Here is a 21847-nt window from a genome sequence, read left to right on the forward strand (position 1 = left end):
TTTTTGTTCTAATTATAGTAGTTTTAATTTCGAATTATCATTCATTTTCATATCTGTTCATTTGAAGTTTGAATTAGTGTAACACTTTATTTCTGCTCCTCTCTTCCTTTTAATTTAGCTCTTTGCTTTCTTTGGAAAATCTCTTTTTGGATTTTTTTGTTATAATTATATTAGTTTTAAGTTCGAATTATCATTCATTTTCATATCTGTTCATTTGAAGTTTGAATTAGTGTACCACTTTATTTCTGCTCCTCTCTTCCTTTTAATTTAGCTCTTTGCTTTCTTTGGAAAATCTCTTTTTGGATTTTTTTGTTCTAATTATATTAGTTTTAAGTTAGAATTATCATTCATTTTCATATCTGTTCATTTGAAGTTTGAATTAGTGTACCACTTTATTTCTGCTCCTCTCTTCCTTTTAATTTAGCTCTTTGCTTTCTTTGGAAAATCTCTTTTTGGATTTTTTTTGTTCTAATTATCTTCGTTTTAAGTTCGAATTATCATTCATTTTCATATCTGTTCATTTGAAGTTTGAATTAGTGTACCACTTTATTTCTGCTCCTCTCTTCCTTTTAATTTAGATCTTTGCTTTCTTTGGAAAATCTCTTTTTGGATTTTTTTGTTCTAATTATATTCGTTTTAAGTTCGAAATATCATTCATTTTCATATCTGTTCATTTGAAGTTTGAATTAGTGTACCACTTTATTTCTGCTCCTCTCTTCCTTTTAATTTAGCTCTTTGCTTTCTTTGGAAAATCTCTTTTTGGATTTTTTTTGTTCTAATTATCTTCGTTTTAAGTTCGAATTATCATTCATTTTCATATCTGTTCATTTGAAGTTTGAATTAGTGTACCACTTTATTTCTGCTCCTCTCTTCCTTTTAATTTAGCTCTTTGCTTTCTTTGGAAAATCTCTGTTTGGATTTTTTTGTTCTAATTATATTCTTTTTAAGTTCGAATTATCAATCATTTTCATATCTGTTCATTTGAAGTTTGAATTAGTGTACCACTTTATTTCTGCTCCTCTCTTCCTTTTAATTTAGCTCTTTGCTTTCTTTGGAAAATCTCTTTTTGGATTTTTTTGTTCTAATTATATTCGTTTTAAGTTCGAATTATCATTCATTTTCGTATCTGTTCATTTGAAGTTTGAATTAGTGTACCACTTTATTTCTGCTCCTCTCTTCCTTTTAATTTAGCTCTTTGCTTTCTTTGGAAAATCTCTTTTTGGATTTTTTTTGTTCTAATTATCTTCGTTTTAAGTTCGAATTATCATTCATTTTCATATCTGTTCATTTGAAGTTTGTATTAGTGTACCACTTTATTTATGCTGCTCTCTTCCTTTTAATTTAGATCTTTGCTTTATATGGAAACTCTATTTTTGTATTTTTTTGTTCTATTGATATTATATGTATGATCGATTTATAAATCATATTAATATATTTACATATTTAGTTTTAATTAGTGTACCACTTTATTTCTGCTCCTCTCTTCCATTTAATTTAGATCTTTGCTTTCTTTGTAAAATCTCTTTTTGGATTTTTTTGTTCTAATTATATTCGTTTTAAGTTCGAATTATCATTCATTTTCATATCTGTTAATTTGAAGTTTGAATTAGTGTACCACTTTATTTCTGCTCCTCTCTTCCTTTTAATTTAGCTCTTTGCTTTCTTTGGAAAATCTCTTTTTGGATTTTTTTTGTTCTAATTATCTTCGTTTTAAGTTCGAATTATCATTCATTTTCATATCTGTTCATTTGAAGTTTGAATTAGTGTACCACTTTATTTCTGCTCCTCTCTTCCTTTTAATTTATCTCTTTGCTTTCTTTGGAAAATCTCTTTTTGGATTTTTTTTGTTCTAATTATCTTCGTTTTAAGTTCGAATTATCATTCATTTTCATATCTGTTCATTTGAAGTTTGAATTAGTGTACCACTTTATTTCTGCTCCTCTCTTCCTTTTAATTTAGCTCTTTGCTTTCTTTGGAAAATCTCTTTTTGGATTTTTTTGTTCTAATTATATTATTTTTAATTTAGAATTATCATTAATTTTAATATCTGTTCATTTGAAGTTTGAATTAGTGTACCACTTTATTTCTGCTCCTCTCTTCCTTTTAATTTAGCTCTTTGCTTTCTTTGGAAAATCTCTTTTTGGATTTTTTTTGTTCTAATTATCTTCGTTTTAAGTTCGAATTATCATTCATTTTCATATCTGTTCATTTGAAGTTTGAATTAGTGTACCACTTTATTTCTGCTCCTCTCTTCCTTTTAATTTAGCTCTTTGCTTTCTTTGGAAAATCTCTTTTTGGATTTTTTTTGTTCTAATTATCTTCGTTTTAAGTTCGAATTATCATTCATTTTCATATCTGTTCATTTGAAGTTTGAATTAGTGTACCACTTTATTTCTGCTCCTCTCTTCCTTTTAATTTAGCTCTTTGATTTCTTTGGAAAATCTCTTTTTGGATTTTTTTTTTATAATTATATTAGTTTTAAGTTCGAATTATCATTCATTTTCATATCTTTTCATTTGAAGTTTGAATTAGTGTACCACTTTATTTCTGCTCCTCTCTTCCTTTTAATTTAGCTCTTTGCTTTCTTTTGAAAATCTCTTTTTGGATTTTTTTGTTCTAATTATATTCGTTTTAAGTTCGAATTATCATTCATTTTCATATCTGTTCATTTGAAGTTTGAATTAGTGTACCACTTTATTTCTGATCCTCTCTTCCTTTTAATTTAGCTCTTTGATTTCTTTGGAAAATCTCTTTTTGGATTTTTTTTGTTCTAATTATCTTCGTTTTAAGTTCGAATTATCATTCATTTTCATATCTGTTCATTTGAAGTTTGAATTAGTGTACCACTTTATTTCTGCTCCTCTCTTCCTTTTAATTTAGCTCTTTGCTTTCTTTAGAAAATCTCTTTTTGGATTTTTTTTTTTTTAATAATAAATGTATAGAATTAAAAAAAAATTCAAAATCGTAAGTGTGCTCACTATGAAATCGTATATATATTTCTCGAATCTTTACAGGCTGTAAGTAACACTATTTTTATATGAAGTCAAAATCATAGTTCTGCCGCTATCTGGCATTTTACATTACCTTTTTTAGGGCCGAGGAAGGGGTAAGCCCATGGACAATCAGAGAGAGGCTACCGTTGGTCGTCAATCAGGGTCTGATACCTACGATTCTTGGCGGGCTGAACGTGAAAGGATTGACAAAGAGCGCCTGAATAGGCAAAAAACCACAGATGGTAACTGGAAGAGGGAATGGGATCAGGATAAGATTATTCAAAGGTATGTAAAAGCAGTGTTTCCACTACCATGGTAGCTGGAAGAGGGAATGGGATCAGGACAAGATTATTCAAAGGTATGTAAAAGCAGTGTTTTCACTACCATGGTAGCTGGAAGAGGGAATGGGATCAGGACAAGATTATTCAAAGGTATGTAAAAGCGGTGTTTTCACTACCATGGTAACTGGAAGAGGTAAAGGGATCAGAATAAGATTATTCAAAAGTATGTAAAAGCAGTGTTTCCACTACGATACGCACCGCTATGGTATACTCTATGGATCTGACATTTTAGATGATGTACCACCGAAAAATAGCAAATGTCAAAATAAAAATAATAATGACAAATATGGAAATAATATAGTAATATAGAAATGTAGAATAATGTAAAAAACAAATTATATAGAAAAATAAATATTATTGTAGAATTTTTTTTCGAATTTCATGGCGAAATGATTCGTACTTCTTTTTTATTGCTCCAAAAGTGGTTTTGTCATTCGAGCGCGAAATTTCAACATCAATATTAAAAGAGGTACTGAAAAATTTATAAACAGCAACATTTTGCTAAGTTCCGACCGAAAATTAATAATATATGATGGTAGAAAAAATAGTCCCATTGCCTTCAGGACGAAAAACTGAAAATCTGTCATTCTATTTTAACTATGAGATGAATTATTAAATATACTTATTCGATTTTAATTTAAATATTTATTCTATTTAATTATTTGTTTATTAATGTTCTTTTTAATTATCGTTCTGTGTGATCTAGTGTCTGTGCAATTAAGATTTTGCCCTTCATGTGACCAGGTTGTGGATTCTTTGGACATATCTTAGCGAGGGAAATGGTCTTCCCTTCTCTGAATAGGTATACATGTGTATTAAGATTGATATATGGCCAAAAAGCTTTCGGATAAAGTATTACGGCAAAAAAAAATATTTTATGGAAAGTAGTTCCCAATGGTAGGACTATGGTGGTTACTTTTCTTCTCGTTAAATTCAGTTTTGAAATATTTGTTGACCTGAGCTTAAAGGAGAAAAATCGAAGAAAAAACTGAGTCAGAGTAATGCCAAAATATGAATTAAAATAATTTAGAATTAACAAATATTGAATGTTCGAAGTAATTTATATACTCTCCATATTCTCTGTGAATATTCATGTGTTCATACTTTTCTTTTCATTCCAGGGACGTACGCAAAGTTCGGGTGCCACTTCACCCGAAATTCTAAATTTCTTTCATTTATGGGCACTCCTTATTCAAATTATCAAATAAAATTTATTTTGTACTATTGCCCCCCTCTTATTTTTTTTTTTTTTTTTTTTTTTGTGCCATCGCCCGTGCTCTCCGAAATTTATGTTGTTACACAACCCCCAAGAAAAAAATTCCTCCTTACGTGCCCGCTTCATTCAATTCAGTTCTGAAAATTTATTCCATATGGGCTCTGAGGAGGATAGAGGAAGAAGGACTTGAGTCAAAATAATGCCAAAATACGAATAAGAACTAATTTTACCAGAAATTAAATAAATTATTAGAAGCAAAATTGTTGATCCTTCAAAGCAATTTTTATGCAGAAAAAAGTGCAGAATTAAAGAGATCGGGTAGAATAGAAAGCTGCGTCAGAAATGCTGCTGAGAAGTTTAAACTCTATAAAGAGTATATTACTAGAGTACGCTAAGTTCCAAAGCTGTGCTTACGCACAAAAGCAGCTGTTTTCGCGCCTCCCATCATATTTAGTCCCTTTTTGCTGTAAGGTCTTGCGTAATGAAGGTTCAGTAGCTGCGTTGAAGCACTTCAGGTGAGCTGTTAAAAAAAGTCTATCTTTTAAAACAAAAAGACCTTCTATCCAATTCCATGTTTCCAGTTTTGCTGTTTACGTTTTAACGGAACGTGTCTAATAAAAAGATTTGTCTTTTTGTTACATGCGCTGCGCATCAGGTGTTTTGGGTGAGAAACAATGGCGGGGTTTTAATCTAGGGTAAGTGACCACCGAAACTATTCCATTTGACAAAAATAGTTTTAAATAGTTAATCGTGGGGAGATAGATAGAACATGTCGACCTAGAATGTTTTGACATAAACTTCTTTAGAATGGGCCGCGTAGAGAAGGGATCAAAGGTGTTTTGTTAATGTAAGCTCCAATCGTTGATGAAATTACATTGAAAACTAGATATGGGTGTAAATTTCTCTTAGAAGAATGCACATGATGGCTTTTTTGATAACCAATGAGAACCCAGGAAATAATGAAGCTTCGTCTTTAAGCGGGCATGTATAGTGGCACTGGACAATGTTGCCAACGCGGCACAGTTCTACCGTTTTTGGTACAACTCAGATGTCCTGGTACATTGCGGTATATCTGGACTTTCTATGGTACAATCCACAGTTTTTAGTATATTTCGGTGTATTCACCAGTAAAGTTTTGCTTTTTCGAAATATTCAAATTTCTCCAGTCACCTCTTAAGAAATTGAGCAAAAGAAAAGAGATTTTCGTCGAAGGAAATACAATGAAATTATTACTACTAACAAACTTACCGCAGCACCAAACCGCCTGAGGCCAACACAGCTACGCATGCTCCTCCTCCATCCCAGTCATGCGAGAGACAGTGCTCAAAATAAGTTTCTGAGAGAGAATAAATATGAGTGAAGAAATAGAAGCTACTTGCTTTTCAGTTTATTCTAGTATATTTGTCTGTGAAATGGAAACTGACGTCGAATGCTATAATTGTACCACAAAGAATATTTTGTGGAATAGTCTGGTCGAAACTGGTATGATAAATTTCAAAGTGTTGGTAACGCTGGTAATGAGACAAGAATGCTTTCGAGTGATTTTGCGTCAGGTTTTATATACTAAATGAAACATTTTAGCAGCAATAAATAATAATATAATTAAGATTATCAGTAAAAGGTCAGTGTTAAGTAGAGAAGTAACTTTACGTAAGCATTCTGCGTAAAACTTCTGCGATTCCGCTTCGGTCTCCTAGCCACTTCATGATGAATAGCTTATTTGTAAGAGATAAGGGGTCAATGACTTTGTTAAAGCTGTACACTCTTCTATGGTACCTCAACAAATTTATAATGATCCTTCATAGTAATCTGTCATAATGAGCCGCACAAAATATCTCCTGTATTTAATTATTATTTCAAGCAATTTCATTTGTATGGAATGACGAGATCTGCGATAAAGCTATGAATAAATTGCTAAATGTGCCTGTTGATCTGGAGTTGGAAGCTTTGTCCATTCACTGGGAGTCTTGTGTTCAACTCCAATGTCAGCAGTGGTTTTTTCAAGCAATTATCTTCAATCATAACTAAGTGGGAGGCTTGAGATCAGAAACTCTTCGTTGTCAAGATTTAGACGCCTTTTATATTTATTTTTTAAGCAGATTAATTGTAGATTAATTATATTTTAATCTGCTGCTTCTCTCAAAGACTCTTTGACATCCAAATATCACGGGGCTCATTGATTCTGGTGTGAATCTGCTGATTGGGTGGGCGAATTGTCCGACGCGAATTCTCCCAAGGGTGGATCCAGGATTGTTTTAAGGGGGGCGCAAAATAGGTTGATCCGGTAAACTTGCGTAGGAACAATATTAATTTCCGCAAACTTGCGTTAATTAAGAAAATTACACTACTTTTGACTACGTTTGGGGGGCGCTCATCCCCTCGCCCCCCCCCCCCTGATCCGCCACTGGATTCTCCTTCCCTCAAAGAGTTGTTATTATTAGTTCTATTGTAGAAGATATTCTCTTCACTTAATGAAGATTTCTTATTTTTGGACGAGTTTTTTTTTTCTAGATGCATGGCTCCAGGTACTTTTAATTATCTGATATGCTATTCTATTACCTTGTTCCATCACGATTTTGTTATTTCCTGTTGAATCTCTGAGAAACTTGGGGAAAATGTCCCCGGAAAGATTGTCCCAAATCGAAGTAAACTGTTCTTCCAGTGCTAAATTCTCGCTGTGTCGACCTTAAGATAATTGGACCAAGTTGTGTGTCTTCGATTTTGTCGGTTGGGCCATGGAAGGCACAATACGAGAAAGTTCTACAGAAGGTTGTGAGTTCATGTACTTGAAGAAAATAGAAGCCAGAAAACGGTCTTCTAAGCATGTTTCTTCATAAGCATGTTATTTATTTAGATTTTGGCTGATGTTTTAATAGATGGCATAATGTTTAATCCGTCTGTAAAGAGACCGGGGGGGGGGGGGCTTAATATTGCTCTGTTTGGTGTCTAGTATCCAAGTTTGGTGAGTTATTTTTACTTTAAAAAGCTTTTTTAAGACAGCTGAGAAAAACTATGAAGCAAACAAGTTTCAACGAAGAAATAGTGCACGTCAAAGAAACATTTTAGGAGAAACCCTATCTAGAACTTGAGTGCATTTGGGAATGGAGTGTGACGAAATACTTTGTTAGCAGGAAAAGTTATAAGCTAGACTGTGAGGATTTAGTAGGGGAGTCAAGAACGTATCCAGGATATTTTTTTTGAGGGGGTGGGGGGGGGGGGGTACAAAGAAATTTAAAACGCACATCAAAAGTTTGTTTATATTCATTTTTTTACGTTTTTTACGACTCGGACAAACATTTCGGGGTGGGAGGGGGGGGGGGGTAATACCCCCTAACTCCCCTGGATTCAGTCTTGTGGGAAGTACTTCAAAAATAGTTTGTAGACAAGTCGATGATTTATAACAGGTACACTAGTCATTCATTTATTATGGAAGATTCTGTTTTAAAAGAAGCAGTATTCAGGAATTTTGGTAATTACAAAAAGAATCCATGGGTGAAAAGATAAACACGATATTTTTTTTTTTTTTTTTTTTTTCAGTGACACATCGTGTCAGCGAGTAGGGATCATATTACTTGAGGGAAAAGGAATTCTGTTTGGCAAACTATCTCTAGTTATCTTTCTAAAACTCTTCTTTTTTTAGGGAAGACTATAAAGAGCCTCTTTCTAATTATCTTCCTTTCTATCTTTCTATTTATCTTTCCTAAACTCCTTTTTTAGGGAAGAGGATAGAGAGCCTAATGGGTTTAATTCAGATGACAGATATCAAGAATATAACCGCCGACCATCAAGAAACAAGACATTAGGCGATTACATGCCACATAACAGACGCGAAGAGGGTGGCAAATCTTTTTACCGTCGAAGACAGCGCAGCAGCTTCGAAGACAGTGAATCTATCTCACCAGAAAAGGGTAATGAAAGAGAGAAAGAATTAAATGAGCATGATACTCGAGGTCGAAATAGTGACCTAGCTGATGAAGGAGGCCCAAGAAATAATAGACGTTGGTCTAAAGAGAGACAGGAAAGATCTCCTCGGAAAAATAAAAAGGTTCAAGGGAGAGAAGAGAAAACCGTCAAAATTCCGATGATGGATTTACGTGATAAATTGAATCAAATGAGATTGAACAAGGAGGAAGACCCGCCTTCCAATGTATTAGAACTGCAAGAAACTCTACGAAAGCCCGTAAGGGCAAAAATTCATAAAGTGGGCAAGGAAAAAAGAAACGAAACCACTAAATCTAAAACCATTCCCCCTCCTGCACAAGTCACTCCCACTTTTGATTTAAAATCTCCCGTTCAGAATACCAGCATGGCTATTGATCCAATTGTAGCTATGCTACATAATGAATCTCTTAATTGTTTTGAGGAGCCAGTGAGCTTGAATGGCACAGAGCAACCTTCTAGTATTGTATTTGAAGGGGAATTTTTCGAAGATGACTATTTGCATGAACATTTTGGTGATAGTTTTGAAGATACTTCTAAGTCCTGGCAGACAGAGAGTGATGATGGACCTGATGCTACTGATGATGACAAAGTGAGAATTCCAAACTTAGTCATTAAATCAGCTGTCCACCCATCAAACGATCGTCAGTATGATGAATCAATTGTCTTAAAATCTGTTAAAGAGATGATGGTTGACACCTTTAAACATTTTGGAGGTGATACAACTCAAGTTTTGCAGTATGGTGATTTGATTGGTTTAAAATCCCCAACGCTATCCTATGGGTGGGGGGCTCATGGGATCGAAGATGTCCAAACGTTGCAACATTTCATGTCATTCCCATTTTTCTATTATCATTCGAATGATGAATATACTCCAGAAGGAAATTTTCCAACTGTAATCAAGCAGGAAATGGCTTTGAACTTGGTTGACTTTAATCAAGCATTTTATGTTGATAATTTGAAAATCAAAACGGAAGTGACTCGAGAAGAAATTATGAAGTTTGTTGATGTTGTTGCACAGTGTTTTTCTGTAAGTTCAGATGTTGTCCGACCACTATTTGAGCTTCTTAATAATGGCTATATTCTCGGCTATCAGCGTGGACACTTAGCTGGGGGTGTCATATGTACAATTATTGGTGAAAGTAGTATTATATATTTTAATTCAGTGCTACCAAAATATAGAGGGCAGTCTATAAGTAAGGCTTTAATAGCAGAAGCTGTGAGGCTGGCCAAAAAACAGGGCGCTAAACAAATGGTACTGTTGTCAACAGAGATGGGTGAACCTGTTTATAAAGCTTTAGGGTTCAAATATGTCAAAGAATGGACAGGAAGTCTGATAAATCCAATTCAAGTTGATTCAGGTTAGATTTTTTCTTTTCCTTAACATATTTATAATATCTTAGGGCTCAAACATGTCAAAGAATGGACAGCAACTTTGATTATTTCAATTCAAGTGGATTCAGCTTGTGTTTTTTTCTTTCATTTCCTTCTTTTCTTTCTTGTTTTTTATTTTTCTTTTTTTTTTCCGTGATTAGACTATAATCGTTTCAATTTTTTTCTCCACATTATGGGGGGGGGGCAACAGCCCCCCACCCCAAACGACCCCCCCGCCAACCTCCAAACTAAGTTCGTGTTTTCAGCTGAACCAGGTGTCTTCCGCCTCACCTGACATGTGAAATACATATGTTTCGTGGGAATGTGCTTAACCTTAAGCTGCATCGACTCCCTAGCAAGGGCGTATTTAGAATTTTTGTTCGGGGGAAGGAGGTAATTTAAAAAAATTTTTAAAGACGCATCAAAAATTTGTTTATAAGTATTTTTTTTATGTTTTTGTGAGTCGGACAAAAATTTCAGGGGGTTGGTTCAAATATAGACTCACTTCCTGGATAAAACAGGAAAGAAAACGAATCCTATTTTTCAGTTCTTCCCCTTCTTAGTTTTGTGTATTTTGGTTACTTTGCCTAGTTTGTCACGTTTTCAGGTTTGAAGTGACCATTAAGATGTCTTCTGTCCCATGGCTTAAATTCGTTCATCTTGAGCCTGAATCCAAAAATATGTTCAAAATCTTTAAAAAAAATAAAAATGCAATCATTATCAGTTCAGCAGCTAATGTGGCATGCATTAAAATTAAACTAAGAAAATAAAACTAAGGATGTTTACCGTTTTGCTTAGCAATATCTTTCAGATACGATATGTGTATTTTGCTCTTCCTTTTTTTTATCTTTTTTTTTTTGATTGGGTGCAGTTTTGGTTTAGGCTGATAGGAATCCGTCAATAACTAAAAGGGAGGAAAGGATCATCAAAATTTTGAGTAGCGCTAAAAGTTCCAGTTATCCCTTAAAGAAATTAAATTTTAAAAAACAAGTTTTATTACTGAAATTAAGGAGAAAAAATTAGAAATTGAAACTAACAGACATTACTTTATATTTAAGAGGGGCTGCCCCTTCCTTAACTCTATACGCTAAGGTCCTTTAAACATACTTCTCATTCAAACAACGGAGCTTCTGTTGCTCTCTTCTTAAAATATTGGGTACCGGTGCATTATGCGGGTACCGCTATATACTGTATGTGGAATGTCAAACGGGAAATGCTACAGGCAAACGGGAGAGACAGATACTCGGTAGTAAAACAGCTGTTTGAGTGGAATTGATCTAATATGAAAATAACCTAACCAGGTTAGGTGAAAGACACTACAGCGTTCTGGGCGCATAATTGTAACTTCTAATTCTTATTATTTTGCTCATAAACCAGTATAATCGGGTATCTGTCTCTCCCGTTTGTCATTCAACATACAGTATATAGCGGTGCCCGCATAATGCACCAGTACCAAAATTTGTGACAAAGGGACAGCCCTCTCATATACGGAATAATTTTTGTTTGTTTTAAGTTTTAATCTTGATCCGTACTTTCTGTTTAAAAACCTGTTTTTATTTAATTTTTAACTGGTTTTCAAATAACGCCAGGAAATCCCTTCCCCAGTATAAAATTTGTCCTTAAAAATCCCCCTGGAAACTTTCCCTCCCATCTAAAATTATCCCCGTGGAAAATCCCTTCGCAAGTATTCCTCTCCCCTAAACAAAATTTCGTACCAATACGACATGTGAACAGTCTGCAAATTGCGTAACTTACGGCACTTTCCCTTGTGACTGTGAGGGGTCATCTCATCCCCAAAGGCATAGCTATTGGACATTTCAAATGTGCTGAATCAAATGGTTATCGCAAAATTTTCATCAGACATCTTTTGAGAAAAAAGTAACATTGTGGAGGGTGGGGGCTAATTTCACTCCAGTCTTTTTGGTTACTTAAAAAGGACACTAGAAATTTTGATTTCTGATCTGACTTTTGATCAAATCGTCCTCTGAACAATCTTCGAATTTCTGTAAAATCTAAAGGAGAAGAAAAAAGAGTAGCCTATTCTTTGTTTCACAAAAGGTGTCCTAGTTAGTAGGACTTGGATAATGGCATAATGTTGCCACTAAGATTATCTCTACACATTTAGAGACATATTATTTAAGTTAGCGCAATACATATCTGAGCATGGAACATGAACATCCTTCTTTGATAAAATGATTGTTGACGATGTTTTGAAGTCGTTTAACGATTTATGTACTTGGGGGGTTGGGTATCAACCCTTTAGGATGAATTTGTATTGCAGTGGTTTAGTTTATTCATAGAAGGAAAAGGTAACGTCAGAGATTAAAGTTACAGAATGGAATTGAATAACTTTTTTTCTTAGACTTCAATGCAGAAACTGACAACAAAAACCCGGAAATTTCCAAGAAAAAACATTATAACAAAGTTATAAGTAATAATAAAATTCCACGTATTTAGGATACAAATTACACGTAAATAGTAATTCCGCGTACGAAGGATGTCCAGGAATCTTTTTATTGTCAGACTAGTTTACAGATATCCGACATATGGGGAGGAGAGGGGTTCATCTCGGAGACCGTTTTTTCAACGGCAAGTTGAGTTCTTATACTCAGAAACAAGCAAAAAAGGGATTAAGAGAAAAAAGAAGTAGAAATTTCTAACTTGCTTTAGTTAAGCATTCGAACATCTTTCTCTCTCTCTCCCTCTTTCTTTCTCTTTGCCTCTAATCCCTAACTTTCTCCTTCCTCTTTTTTTCCATATTTGTATAGTTTGAATTTTGATTGCTGCTGACAAAGGGTATTCTTTAAATACCCTGTTATTTATTTATTCATTTACTTTATTTTTGTGTTTAATGTTAGATTTTCCTACTGCTTCAAAAGATACCATCCTTGTTATAGAAGATAATAAATCTGGTGAAACTTCAGTGAGCTCCCCCCAAGTGGAACAGAACCCAGCAGTTGAAAACCCCTTTCAAAAGGAGAAAGTGTTTGAGGGTAACTTAGGTTAATTTAACCTAAAACTGATACGTGATAGTTGTCAAGCCAAATTTTCAAATTCCATTTGTCAAAATCTCTGTTGATTACGATTTTTTTTAAGTACTTCTTATTTTAAGTAGTTACCAGACACTATTACTGTAGCCTTGTTACGTCATAACTTAACCACACGTCATTGCCATAGCTGCCGTACAGTTCAGCAATTCAAGCTGCCAGCGTGAAAGGGTTAACTCTGGATAAGTAATTTCTACTTCGGTTCGTACTCACTTATCTATGATTTCTGTCAAAATTGCATAGATGAAAAACCAAATGGGTAATGTCAGTAAGCCACATGAGTATCAAACCAAAGAGAAAAAGAGAAACTGCTGTCCTGTACCCCGTGTTAAAAAGACCCTGTTGGTTTATTTTTATGACGTATTTTTGTAAGCCAATGACATTTTCCTTATTTCTGGAGAGATAATAGCCCTTCCCCCTTTTTTAAACCGGGTTAACTGATGCTGAGTGACAAATCAAGGCTGAAATCGTTGTGCAATTTCTGGAGAGACAAATAACCTCACCTTTTTAAAATCTGATTGGCTCTTTTGTAAGAAATGGGATTTTCGGCTCTGGAGATATCAATAGGGCAGTTCTCATTTCTGTCATATTTGTGGGGTTTCAGGCTGTTTTCGGAGTTTCCAAGAATTTGTTTTCGTAATTTCTTTTATCATTAGGATTAATTGAATAATAGTTCTTGAATCAGCTTCAAATGGCGATTCTTCCACAGTTGACATTTTTTTTTTTTGTATATACCGTGTTTTTAAATTATCGGTTACTATTGGGTAGGGTTTGTTCTTTACTAGGTTACCCCTAAAGGGGCAACCATTATATAAAGCCTGCAAAAATAACAAAACGTGTTTGAGTCACATCATTTTTGCGAGGAAACGATTTCTCTGTAATCAAACTAAAAAAAATAAATAAATTGGAATTCGAACTCAAAATATTCGTTTTAAATGAATATTACCCATTTTCCTGTTCATGTACACTAATACAGTCTTTCTATCGGGCCACGAACAAGTCTTGGGTACAGAAATGAAGACCTTTAAAGAAAGTGACTAAAATTACCCCTAAAAAAGTTTTTGGGTGTTTGTACTGAAAATGTTTAGTAATCCAAAATTGCTAGAAGCAAGCTTTGTTGGAAAAACAAGCGTTGCCTGGTCTTTGAAACTTATTAGTAGACTACTTTACTGTGTATTATTGTTCAGAAGTTACTCCTTTAGCTCCAGAAATGAACATTTTCATTTTTGACTTTAATCCCATCTACATTAAAAGATGAGTTTTCGATAGATACCGCTTAGACTATTAGACAAGCAGAAGAGGATGGTACCTGCCACAACCACCAGTGTATCTGTGGGGAGTTGTCTTTCTTACACTGCGGGGATTAAGTGAGCAGGATGAGGCGTCTCCATTGATAATCAAAATTCCGCTTTAGCTACCTTCTTGCTGACGGCGTATGACTGGTCCCACCTATGGAATTATATGCTCTCTCTGGAATCATTCCGCAACGAAATGGTAAATGAGAAGCTTGTATGAATTTATCAAGTGCATGTTCATTTTGCAAGTCAGAAGAGTGGGTAATGCGATAGACCCGGTTTCAACTTGTATAAGGTAGAAAAAATTGCCGATGCTAAGAAACTGTGGGTTCTGACTATGTCAACGTGACCGACTGATCGACGGAATGTTTGCGACAAATGCCTAGATTTGTCAACCAGATCAAATGCCAGCGGTTCTGGGGGTAACCACTGCGACACTTAATCGAAAGTTAAACGAGTTCTATATGGAATTTCAAAGTTTTTCTCAATAAGGCTTTCCCATGGCCTTCTGTACCTTAGATAATATCTGAAAAGTCTCCTTATGCTGTGGCTGTTGAAAATCCTCCGAAAAACTTTGACAAACCGAATGTCAGTAAACACTTCCCGGATTCTGTAGATGGTAACTCTAGTTCATGTGAGTTGTCACTCCAGAGCCTGAAAAGGATTCAATTCAATTCAAACTTTTTATTTCCTCCGAATACGAAGAGTAAAAAAGAAATAAATAATAACCGCTAATCAACAGGCCATAAAATTATTTTAAACTGTATAACAACAAATACGCAAAGGCCTTCAATCAAAATTACCACACAAATTAACACTTCATTCAATAGATAATAAATTAACACTTCACAAACTAACACTTCATTCAAAAATTAAATCAAATAAAATAAATTAAGCTTCGTGCGCAGCTCTATATAAATTATGAGAAACAACATTTAATTTGGATAAAAAATTCTTTTGCTTTTTCCCCAAAACATCAACAGGGTTTTTTATTTTATATGCATTCATTAAAAAAGTATTTGATTCAGATTTAGAAAAGCGGCAAAGGAACTTAGCAAAATTAAAAAATGGGGTTTTTACATGCGCAATATTACTAATTCTAAAAAACGGGAGAAGCGATGAAAAAACTAAAATTTGAGGCAAAGCGACTGTATTATATACCCGAGCCAGTGATTTCCGAGAAAGAAGATCGCCAAGACAAATTACTGCCCCGAAACTAGACGCTATTCTACTTTTAACTGCTTTAGAAATAGAAGCACGGCATAGAGCTAAAGTTGGTCCATAAGGCACACCAAGATAAAAAAAGATTCCAAAGGTTTTAAAATACTGTCATAAATACGGACAGAAATTTCTGAATTAACGAGATCATTAGCCTTAGGACCAAGAATTAAAAACTGACACTTTTCAGGGCGAAAACGAAGTCCATGCTCACTAAAAACCTTTGCTAAAAAATCTACATTTTGTTGAAGTGACTGAAGTGATCGACTCAAAAGGAGTAAATCATCTGCGTAAGCAATCCACGACGGAACATAACCTTTACCATAAATAAAAGTCAACTGAATTTGATCAAATAGCCCCGAAACAGTAATATTGAAAATCAAAGGAGAAATAATGCTTCCTTGTCTCAGCCCCCTACATAACTTAACATTGTAATCACTAAACTGATTCTTCCACTTAATACGAATACGAGAGGAGCCATACCCCTTATTTAAAACCAAAACTACTGGTAGTGGGACATTATTCTTCAGAAGCGCAGTCATAGCCCAAGAATGGATAATTGAATCATACGCCACCGCAAAATCTAACGCAAGTGTATAAACTCTATCCCATTGCTTACAAAAGGATATTATTCTTGAAAGGAGGGTATGAGCAACATCCATGCTTAGACCCTTACGGAACCCAATTTGATTCAGGCCTTGGTTACAAGACTCCAGATACTTTAATAAAACTAACTCAAAAACTTTTCTAAACTGGCACGAAACAGTAATCGACCTGTAATAAGAACATCGATTCGCATTCCCTCCTTTGTTTGAAAGGGGTGAAGTGGTAGCACGAGAAAAGCTAGTTGGAAGAACTCCAGAAGAAAGAATAGCAGTAAAAAGAGTAGCGAGAAGAAGGATTGCTTTGGGGGATGCCCATTTTATATGGTTTGAATGTATACCATCATGATCAAAAGAATGCTTACTTTTTAGAGCTTTAATTGCTACCGTTACATCATCAACAGAAACAGATATTTTACTATTTGGGCAGGGCTTTGAAATTTCTTCCGATAATAAAGAGTCAAGCCGTGATTCAACTGCCGCATCACCGGATGAAAAAACTCGATTATAATGAGTTATCCAATCATCTAGTTTCAGAGAACTATTAGAATCTGGTGAACAATTATTATTACGACGTCTAGAATTAACCAAACTCCAAAGCTCATTCTTATCACTAGTAATCCTTGAACCAATTTCATCTTATATAATTTCATTATGCAAACGCAACTCAGCCCGAAAAACGTGTTTAGTTAATTTCATACCATCATAAAATGGTCCAGATCGCGGTTTTCCCGCGCAATTCCAAAGGTAACAAGCTTGAGATGCATTCTTTTGGCTTTGCTTTAAAATCGGGTTAAGGTTCCAACCTAAAACACGAGATCCACGACGGAAAGAATCAGTTCTAAATGCTTTATTAGCCCCGACTTTTAAACTATGAACAATTTCAAGATCAATGAAAATAGATCAATATCAATTTGATCAACATCCTTAGAATAATTTACAATTATTTTAGCTAAAAGTGCATCTGATTCTTCATGATATTTGCACATTTTTTCCCGATCCCAGATCATTTTATTTACAATTTGACTAGAACGATGGATAATTTTAAAAGATGGAATTTTAATATTTAAATGAAAAGAAAGGTGAAAATGGTCACTAATAGGCATATCCAATCCAACATGAACAGGCTGTGGTAATAACGCTGCATCTGAAACAAACATATGGTCTAGACTAGAGGAAGAACCAAAATTGTGGACATACGTAAAATCTGCATCCTTTGAAACTATAGTAAAAACCGAAAACAAAGATAAAAGAGCGGAGGAGCGGACATGAGAGATAGCAATGTTGCAGTTAAAATCCCCGCAAATAAGCCACTGGAAATCTGATGGAACTTTCACCACACATCGCGATAATTCTAAACATGCAAAATTGAAATCAAAATCCGAATCAATAATATGATAATTTGTTGGTAAATATTACGAAAAAACAATAATCCCTGGGATTCGAACAGGAACAAAATAACGATTGACGGCAAACCCTGAAACTGGAATATTCTCTCGAATAAAAACGCAAACACCTCCAGATGGGCGTCCACCTGTAGGTGTAACTGGAGATATAAAGCACTTAAACTGCTGCGACAGGCTTGAAAGAAGACTAGTAGGGCGGTCCAGAAGATGGACCAACACGCCATTCATCCAGAAGGATGAATGGCGTGTTGTCTCGTTAGACAAACCTGATTCTCCTGCACTTGTGGAAGCCATAGCTAAGTAACCAAGATGCGAAAGTGAAGTCTAGTTTATATTTTGGTATTATTCAGCGTGCTCCCACCGGAACGTCGACCGCTGACATTCAAAGTTGTTAAGTGAATGTACTGAAGCCAGCTCGGGCTTCGTCAAGGCGTGTTAGTGTGACAAATTTTACGATGTGACAAAAAAAAAATGGTCACTGATGCGCAGTGTCCAAATTTTTAATGTGACTTCGATAAAATTTAATAACTTCATGAAGACGTTGATGATAAGAACGTTAGTGCCTGCATGCAGGGAAGAACGCAAGAAATATCCTGTTTTTTGTCCAAAAAACTCCTTGGAAAACAATTATTAGAATAGCCGTTAAAAATGTTTCTTGCTAAAACATAGTCTCTTTCTCTCTCTCTCTCTCTCTCTCTCTCTCTCTCTCTCTCTCTCTCTCTCTCTCTCTCTCTCTCTCTCTCCCTCCCTCTCTCTCTCTCTCTCTCTTTCTCTCTCTCTCTTTCTCTCTTTCTCTCTCTTTCTTTTTCTCTCTCTTTCTCTCTCTCTCTTGCTCTCCTTCTCTTTCTATCTCTCTCTCTATCTCTCTCTCTCTATATATATATATATATATATATATATATATATATATATATATATATATTTCTCTTCATTTTCTATCTTATTCTCTAACTTCGTCTGTCTTTCTTACATAACTAATTAATCGATTAATTATAACATGATAACAAAAAAAAATGTTATGAAAATTTCATGGTTTATCAGTCCAGGAGCGATATCATTTCCGTCCTCTTAGAACACCCTGTATGTTTCTTTTTTCGGAAGAAGGGGGAGTGGAATTGAGGCTAATAAAAGGGTATTTGGCCCAATATTCAGATATTTGTGCATTTTGTCTCTTCTGGTTAAATTTTATTAATGGCTACCCTTGAATTCTGCTTATCAATATATTGGTCTCTTTTCATTGTTTTGGTCTGTAAGTAAAATAGTATTGGTTTCTTTTTCCGTCCATTGATATTAAAAGAATTCCAAGTTGTTTTCATTAGATGGTGAATTGTTTACTTCGGCAACCTGTTTAATCTAGTAACAACTCCTTGTCTTCATTATATGGAGTTACTGATCCTGTGATCGCGGTTGAAGAAAAAAAAAATTAGAAGTACTAGGGAAACACTTTCAAAACTCTTCTGTACTGATTTTTTTTTTTTTTTTTTTTTTTTTTTTTTTTTTTTTGTACTAATTTTCTTTGTTTGTTAATTACTGAATCATTATCGTAATTTGACATCTATGATGGAAAACAAATCCATAAGTCAAAAAGTATTTGGCTTGGAATTTTATTTTCTCCATTTATTTACTTTTTCTTTTACTTGTTTTCTAGGCTTGGAAATGACAAAGAACGAAGAAGTTCTAGATCCGCTTCGAATGTCTACCACAGCCGTCGATCAATTATTGAAACTGAATGGTTGTACTGCCACTAAGTATGGTCCATGGTCGTGCCTTTTCACGCCAGAATATTTTGAAATGGTTGAGGTTATTTATAGTAGATTTTCCCCCACCCAACTGGACGTTCATTTTCGTCCAGACCAAATACCCAATTGGGCAACAAACTTAAAACTATCCACAAGATATTCCATGACTTGTGATTTAGCTAATGTCGATATTAAAGAAGATGACGGATTTATCACCGTACCTGTTGAAAATCCTGATCAAATAATAATTGCTGCTCAAATAAGTGCTCAGAATTTTAAATTTGATGCGTCTCTCCTCACTGCACTTGAAGATATGTATTTAGCAGCTATTGATCGGAATGCCACAGTGCTCTTGGTTCAAGATGGTGCTGAAGCTATTGGATGTGGTATTGCTGAGTATGAGGCGAGCAGAGCTGCTGTTTATTTCTTTTCTGTAAATGAGAAGTATCGACGAAGGGGAATAGGGACCAAATTGATTCGTCGTATTGTGTGCATCGCTAAATCAAGAGGGATGACCGAAGCAGTACTGCTTGCTGAAGGGGATAATGCGAGAAGAGTCTATGAGAAAGCTGGATTTAAAGTCTATGATACGTGGTCAACATGGAACTTTCAGCAGGTGTCTCAAGGTATTTAATCACAGGATGACATGTCTTTCGTTTTTTCTTCTTTTTTTCTGTTCTATCTATCGGTTATGACATTTCCGAGTAGTAGGGTGGTAGGACTAATAACCCTTTGTCTGTTAATGGAAAATATCGAAGAAAGAAATTGGTACTAAATTAATTTGTCGTATTATGAAGAGTGTGATATAGCAGTTGAATTATTTAAAGTCCACCATTCTTATTGTACAATTATCGTTTGTTTCCTCTTATCTGGGCTAGCGGAGGATTTGTTTTAAGCAATCAAACAGTTCATGGTAACGAACTGTAAATAAGGAGCGACCCGGCTCAATAGTAACTGAAAGTCTAAAAAACGGAATTTTGATACCAGTAGATACATCAAAAGAATCGGATTTTTATGCTGATTTCAAATATATAATTTCATCGAGTTTAGTCTTGTCCATCAAAAGTTACGAGCCTGAAAAATTTACCTTATTTTCAAAAAAAGGGGGAAACACCCCTAAAAGTGATAGAATTAATGAAAATCACACCATCAGATTCAGCGCATCAGAAAACCCTACTGGAGAAGTTGCTGCTATCTGCAAAAATATGGAATTTTGTATTTTGGCTACGTGGGAGGATCTTTACATGGAGGATGTTTTCATAGGAGAAGGGATATTTCTATGAAGGGGGCGCTGAATTTGCCGGTAACATTTAAAACACAATCGAAAATTAAATGAAAAAACAAGTTTTTTCAACTGAAAGTAAGGAGCAACATGAAAACTTAAAACGAACAGAAATTGTTACGCACATGAGGGGGTTCGCCCCCTAGTCAATACCCCAGCCGTTCAATTTCAGGTCAGATGGGGTAGTTTCTGGATGTTGAATTAGTATTTTAAGTTAAAATACCTATGCCTTGCCTTATAAGCGCATAAAGATTCAACATTATGGGGGAGGGGATGTAACAAGAATCTTCCCAGGGAATGGAGGAAAATATCAAGCATTTTATATTTAGGTCACTTTGTTTTCAATTTTGAATATGTTTCATCTAAAAGCTATAGACTGGTATATTCTGGTGTTGTGAAAAATTTCCTCTCTGTGTCCTTTGTGACTTAAGGGCTGGGCACAAGTAGCTGATTTCGGGAACTGATTTCCAAATCAGCGCCGATTTTGAAAGAAATTGGGGTCGATTTGAGCTTGAACTATTTTCTAGTTTTCGGCGCTGATTTACAAAATCAGCGCTGATTTTCATCATGATCATCACATAAAAATAGGGATACAAATAAATAGTCACACAGAGGTATCTGTGGGGAAAAACGCCACTACTGAGCTGAGAACTAAACTGAAAACTAAGCTGAGATCAATCAAGAAACTATTAATCAACTCCAGTTTACTCTTTGTGTCCATGATTTTTCGTTTGAAAATTTTGCGCAATAAATTTTTCTTTCAACAAATTTTTCTTACCGCTATCGTTTGTCCACTGATGCTGAAATCGGTTCCCGAAATCAGCTACGTGTGTCTAGCCTTTTAGCTAAAAATACTCAACGATAAGTGGTTTGTTATGATAACGTAGTGCATTCATTTTACTGCAACATTTTCTATTTTACTTAATGTTCTATTATCATGCGTAGATGTCTCTCAGCATTTAAAATTTCTGAAGGCTCTTGTGTGTAAACCATGTTGAAGGCGCTTACAAAGTAAGAGAAAATCTAGATGGCGTTAATTTTGAAACTTAGTTATTACAATGACTAGCTTGATACTGCTCTGAACTTATCTGAAGTCAAATTATTGCAAAAGTCCTCGTTTAACCTGACTCTCTTTCTTATTTAGAAAGGAGTAATAGTCCTTAACAGAAACTACAGTGTGTAAAACCACTGGTGGAGGAGCTTGGTTTTTTGCTCAAAACTATAATTTTGTTCTAGCAAGTCCTTGAAGACTTGGAGGAACAGGTCCCGACCCCCTTCTCATCTCTCCGTATGGTTTACATTTTATAGCCAGCGCGGTAGTTTATAAGAAAGAGGGAATCTAAACCCTCTTAAACTGTATTGAACACACATTGAGTCATGGGATCCCGCCCTGCA

General features: G+C 34.9%; 1 protein-coding gene across 2 annotated transcripts in view; it reads left to right on the top strand.

Moving 5' to 3' along the window:
• Nucleotides 1-21847, top strand: part of LOC148949849 (uncharacterized) — a 48883-nt gene that overhangs the window by 25659 nt on the left and 1377 nt on the right. For both annotated transcript variants that reach the window (XM_089091954.1, XM_089091953.1), the window contains exons 5-7: nucleotides 3094-3278; nucleotides 8268-9850; nucleotides 19080-19796. In XM_089091954.1, the coding sequence (XP_088948080.1) occupies nucleotides 3094-3278; nucleotides 8268-9850; nucleotides 19080-19796 (2485 nt within the window). The remainder of the gene's footprint in view (nucleotides 1-3093; nucleotides 3279-8267; nucleotides 9851-19079; nucleotides 19797-21847) is intronic.

This window comes from Artemia sp. Qi Xiang Cuo, chromosome 7, assembly GCF_049724085.1.
Source record: "Artemia sp. Qi Xiang Cuo chromosome 7, ASM4972408v1, whole genome shotgun sequence".
NCBI classification, from domain to species: Eukaryota; Metazoa; Arthropoda; class Branchiopoda; order Anostraca; family Artemiidae; genus Artemia; species Artemia sp. Qi Xiang Cuo.